The sequence below is a fragment of the Musa acuminata genome, chromosome BXJ2-4, assembly GCF_036884655.1.
Source record: "Musa acuminata AAA Group cultivar baxijiao chromosome BXJ2-4, Cavendish_Baxijiao_AAA, whole genome shotgun sequence".
Classification (NCBI taxonomy): Eukaryota; Viridiplantae; Streptophyta; class Magnoliopsida; order Zingiberales; family Musaceae; genus Musa; species Musa acuminata.
In genome coordinates this window covers 20,994,417-20,999,255 of record NC_088341.1, presented here as the reverse complement: position 1 = coordinate 20,999,255, position 4,839 = coordinate 20,994,417, and the positions used below count along the sequence as shown (strand labels likewise).

Below are 4,839 nucleotides of genomic sequence, written 5' to 3'. Positions count from 1 at the left end.
ACGAGTATCCTACGAATACGGATACAGAATCGCCCTGGGTCACTTCGGCTCGTGCCCTCCCGGCTCCGAGGTGGAAAGGGATCCGTTCGCCTCTCACCCCGTGGATCTGGAGGTGGACATGCCGGAGGACGTGCCGTTCGACGACCGCCCGAAGACTCCGGGAGAGTTGTGAGGGTCGTTTTTGTATGTCGGGGTCGAGGGTGTGAGGGGTTTCTGTATGGGTTTTGGCTTTCTGTATCCCCTCCTTCTTAATAAGATGATCTTTTCTTCCGATTTCTGTGTTTGCGCAGTGTCTATGTCTTCAGACAAAATATTTCCTAAGGTTTTCTATGTTCCAAGTCCGGGGCACGGGGTCGCCATCCATTGTTGCGAGTCGGAACGTCCCCGGTCGGGATACTCCGATGACCCGATAGGGTCCCTCCCACTTTGGGGCCAGTTTCCCCCTTACTTGGGTGGGGTGGCTGACCTCGATTTTGCGCAGGACCAAGTCCTCTAACCTTATCGATCGGGGTCGCACGAACCTTATCGATCGGGGTCGCACGCTCCGGTTGTAGACCCTCGCTACGGCTCTTTTGTAAGAAAGGGCTTTCTGGTGTGCGTCGGCCCGTCTTTCCTCGAGCAGGTCCAGGTTTGATCGGAGCCCTTCGCCCGAGGCTTCTTCGTTGTAGTCTGCCGTCCGCGGAGTCGGGACGGCTACCTCGGGTGGCAACACGGCCTCGGTCACGAACGCGAGGCTATAGGGAGACTCCCCGGTCGGGGTCTTGGGGGTAGTGCGAAGCGCCCACAGGACGCTCGGGAGCTCGTCGATCCAAGCCGATCGGGTAGCGGATACCCTTCTCTTGAGTCCGTCGACGATGGACCGGTTGGTTACTTCAGCTAGCTCGTTCGCCTGGGGGTAAGCCACCGAGCAGAACCTCAGCTGAATTTTGTGCTTGGCGCAAAACTCCTAGAATTTCCTGCCGGCGAACTGAGGTCCATTGTCGGTGACGATGGACTGGGGCAGGCCGAAACGAGTTATGATGTTTCTCCACACGAACCTTTCCACTTGCGACTCCGTGATGGTTGCTAGGGGCTCGGCTTCGACCCATCTGATAAAGTAGTCCACTCCCACGATGATGTACTTCCGCTGGCCGGAGGTGGGCGGGAGAGGCCCGAGTATGTCTAGTCCCCATTGCGCAAATGGCCAGGCACAGTCGACGGGGGTGAATAGGACCGTCGGCCGTCGGGCGGTGCGGGCGTGCTCCTGGCATGAGCTGCACCGCCGCACGAGAGCTTTTGCGTCCTGGCGCATGGTCGGCCAGTAGTACCCCTGTCGGAGTACCTTGTGCGCCAGGGCTCGTTCGCCTATGTGTTCCCCACAGGCCCCTTCGTGCATATCGGACAGAACCGTCCAGGCTTCGCTCGGCTCCAGGCAGCGCAACAGGGGGCGCGAGAAGGACCGCTTGTACAGCCGTCCTCCTTCCTCGGTGTACCACGCCTGTGTCCGACGCAAGCGCCGAGCTGTAGTTGTATTGTCGGGCAGGGTCCCGTCCTGCTTGAAGCGTAACATCTCCTGTACCCAAGTGGCCGGCGCGCCGTGAGCGACGGTGGCGACGACCTCTATGGCTCGGCGGGGGAGTTCTTCGGTCTCGGGCCGAGCCCAGGGAGCCGGGCCGGACGCCAGTTTAGCCAGGGTGTCGGCTCGCTGGTTCTCGCACCAGGGAACATTCGACAATTCAAAATGGGTGAACCTGGCGGCAAGGCTTCTTACCTGTGCTAGGTATTTCGCCATAGTCGGGTCCCGGGCCTCGTATTCGCCGTCGAGCTGCCTAGCCACCAGCTGTGAGTCGGTGATGACGCGTATGTCGGTCACCCGCATTTCTAGTGCCAACTGGAGCCCCGCCAGGAGAGCCTCGTATTCTGCCTCGTTGTTGGTGGCCCTGAACCCGAAGCGGAAGGAGCGCTCAATCGAGCGGCCGTCAGGTGTTACCAGTACCAGCCCTGCGCTGGCGCCTTTTGCGTTGGCCGAGCCATCTACGTGGAGGGTCCACGTGTCACGCGGTGGCTCGAGTTCTTCGCCTGTATTCGGGGTCAGCTCCGCAATGAAGTCTGCCACGGACTGGGCTTTAATGGCGGTCCGAGGTACGTACTGTATGTCATGCTCGCCGAGCTCCACTGCCCATTTGAGGAGACGCCCTGCAACGTCGAATTTGGACAGAACAAGCCGAAGCGGCTGATCAGTTATTACCTCTATCGGGTGGGCCTGGAAGTAAGGGCGGAGCTTCCGTGCCGACAGGACGAGCGCCACCGCCAGCTTTTCGATCGGCGGGTAGCGTTCTTCTGGCCCGCTCAGCATGTGGCTGACGTAGTAGACCGGCAGTTGATCGCCGGAGATTTCTTTGACTAGAACCGAACTGACCGCGTGCCGGGAGACGGCAAGGTAGAGGCCCAACTTCTCCCCCGGGGAGATCGAAGCGAGTCGAGGGAGGCTGGCCAGGTGTAGCTTCATCTGCTCGAAGGCCCTCTCGCATTCCGCCGTCCATCGGAAGTTCTTCGGATCCTTCAGGGCCTGGAAGAATGAGTGGCAGCGATCTCCCGATCGGGAGAGGAAACGCGATAAAGCGACTAGCCTCCCGTTAAGGCGCTGTAGGTCTCTGAACGTCCGAGGAGGCCGCATGTCAATGATGGCCTGTATCTTTTCCGGGTTGGCGTCGATCCCTCTCTCGTGTATGATGAATCCGAGGAATTTTCCCGAGGTTACGCCGAAGGCGCATTTGGCGGGGTTGAGGCGCAGGCCGAACCTCCGCAGAGTGTCGAATGTTTCTGCCAGGTCGGAAGGATGAGCCTCCGCCGTTCGGCTCTTTACGATCATGTCGTCGACGTACACCTCCATGTTTCGTCCGATCTGGTGGGCGAACATCCGGTTCACCGTCCTCTGGTAGGTTGCCCCGGCATTTTTCAACCCGAACGGCATAACTTTGTAAAAATATATCTCTTGCTCGGTGAGGAAGGCTGTATGTTCTTGATCTTCGGGTGCCATCCTGATCTGGTTGTACCCGGAGAAGGCGTCCATAAACGAGAGTCGGGCGTGGCCGGCCGTGGCGTCGACCAGCTGGTCGATCTTCGGCAGGGGGTAGCAATCTTTTGGGCAAGCATTGTTGAGACTGGTGTAGTCAACGCACATCCGCCAGCTTCCATTAGGTTTTTTGACAAGGTCTACATTGGAGAGCCACTGTGGGTACCTTGCCTCTTCTATGAAACCGGCCGCCAGAAGCCGGTTTACTTCTTCTCGGATGGCCAGTTGCCGATCCGGGGCCTGCCGCCTGGGCCTCTGTTTCACCGGGCGGGCGTCGGACGAGATGTTCAGGCGGTGCAGCGCGACTTCCGGGTGGACTCCCGCTAGGTCGGCTGGCGTCCAAGCGAAGATGTCGGCGTTGGCTCGCAGAAGACCGACGAGCTGCCGTTGTTCTTGTTCGGGGAGTCCTGACCCGATTTTGACTGTTTGATCGGGCCTTCCTTCGACCAGTGGTAAGTCGATGGTGGATTCCTTCGGCTCGGGACGGGGGGTTGGTTTTTTTCCCTCCCGGGGGTCTTCCAGCGGGGATTGGATCCTTGCTCTCTTGTTTAATGACACAGCGGCCAAGTAGCAGCGCCTGGACTCCCAGGAGTTCCCCGCCACTTCCCCGACCCCATCGTGAGTCGGGAACTTGATGGTTTGATAGTAAGTTGAGATGACGGCTCGGGTCTTGTTGAGGGTTGGCCGTCCTAGGATGGCGTTGTATGCCGTGGGGAGGTCGACCACCAGAAAGGAGGTCATCACAGTTTTCGCCTTCGGGAAGGCTCCCAAAGTTAGGGGCAGGGTGATGACCCCTAGTGACGAGATTGAGGCGCCGGTGAACCCCGTGAGCGTTGAGCATACCGGCTTCATGTTCTCCTTTACCAGGCCGAGCTTTTGGAAGGCGTCCCAATAAAGTATATCGGCCGAGCTTCCAGTGTCGACCATGATCCTTCTCACTTGCATGTTGGCGATTCTGGCTGATATTACCAACGCGTCGTCATGCTCGGCTAGTTCAGGTCCGTCGGTCGGGAAGGTGACTTCGGGGCCTTTTTCAGGTTTGGAATCTTCAGCCCGGGAGGCCCTGGCGTATGCCCTTCTGCCCGCCATGGAACTCCCTCCGGACGTCGGGCCGCTGATTATGACATCTATGTGTCGCTCGATGGGGCCCTCCGGGCGTGGCGAGAGCTCCTTGTCTGGTCGAAGGTATGAGCCGAGGTGCCCTCGGCGGATGAGCTCCTCAATTTGCCTTTTTAATTCTCGACACTCCTCGGTGTCGTGACCGGGCTGCCGGTGGAAACGGCAGTATTTAGAGCGGTCCGCGAGCTTGCGCGGACTCCTCATTGGGTAGGGGTCTTTGAGAAGGCCTTTCTCCTTGATATGGAGAAATATTTCGGTCCGAGAGGAGTTCAGGCCCGGGGGAGGGGACCTAGGTACCGCATCGTTGAGGCCGCAGGCCCTGCGCCGGGAGGTAGCGGGCTGTTGTTGTTGGGACTGCTCTGGCTTGACCCTCTTGCGCTCGTCACGCTTCCCGACCATCCATGCCTCGGCAGCGATGTACTAGTTCGCACGCTGCAACATTTCGGGAACCGAAGTAGGGGGTCGCTCCACCAGAGACCAAAAGAATCGGGTAGGGCGCAGGCCCATCATGAATGCCTGCATCATCAAAGAAGGGTGAGCATCAGATAGCCCGCGGATTTGTGTGGTGAAGCGGTTCACAAAGTGAGAAAGGGGCTCATCCTCCCTCTGGTTGAGCCCGAGGAGCATCGCCACCGACGGTTTCGGCTTGGCATGAGCCAGGAAGT

General features: G+C 59.2%; 1 protein-coding gene across 1 annotated transcript; it reads right to left on the bottom strand.

The window, feature by feature from the left end:
• Window positions 1–946: 946 nt before the first annotated feature.
• On the bottom strand, window positions 947–4,573 carry LOC103975179 (uncharacterized). The gene is made up of 2 exons (XM_065101747.1): window positions 3,995–4,573; window positions 947–3,025 (listed from the first exon to the last, which is right to left on the bottom strand). The coding sequence occupies exons 1-2, from the start codon at window positions 4,571–4,573 to the stop codon at window positions 947–949; spliced, it is 2,658 nt and encodes an 885-aa protein (XP_064957819.1).
• Between the last annotated feature and the right edge of the window lie 266 nt (window positions 4,574–4,839).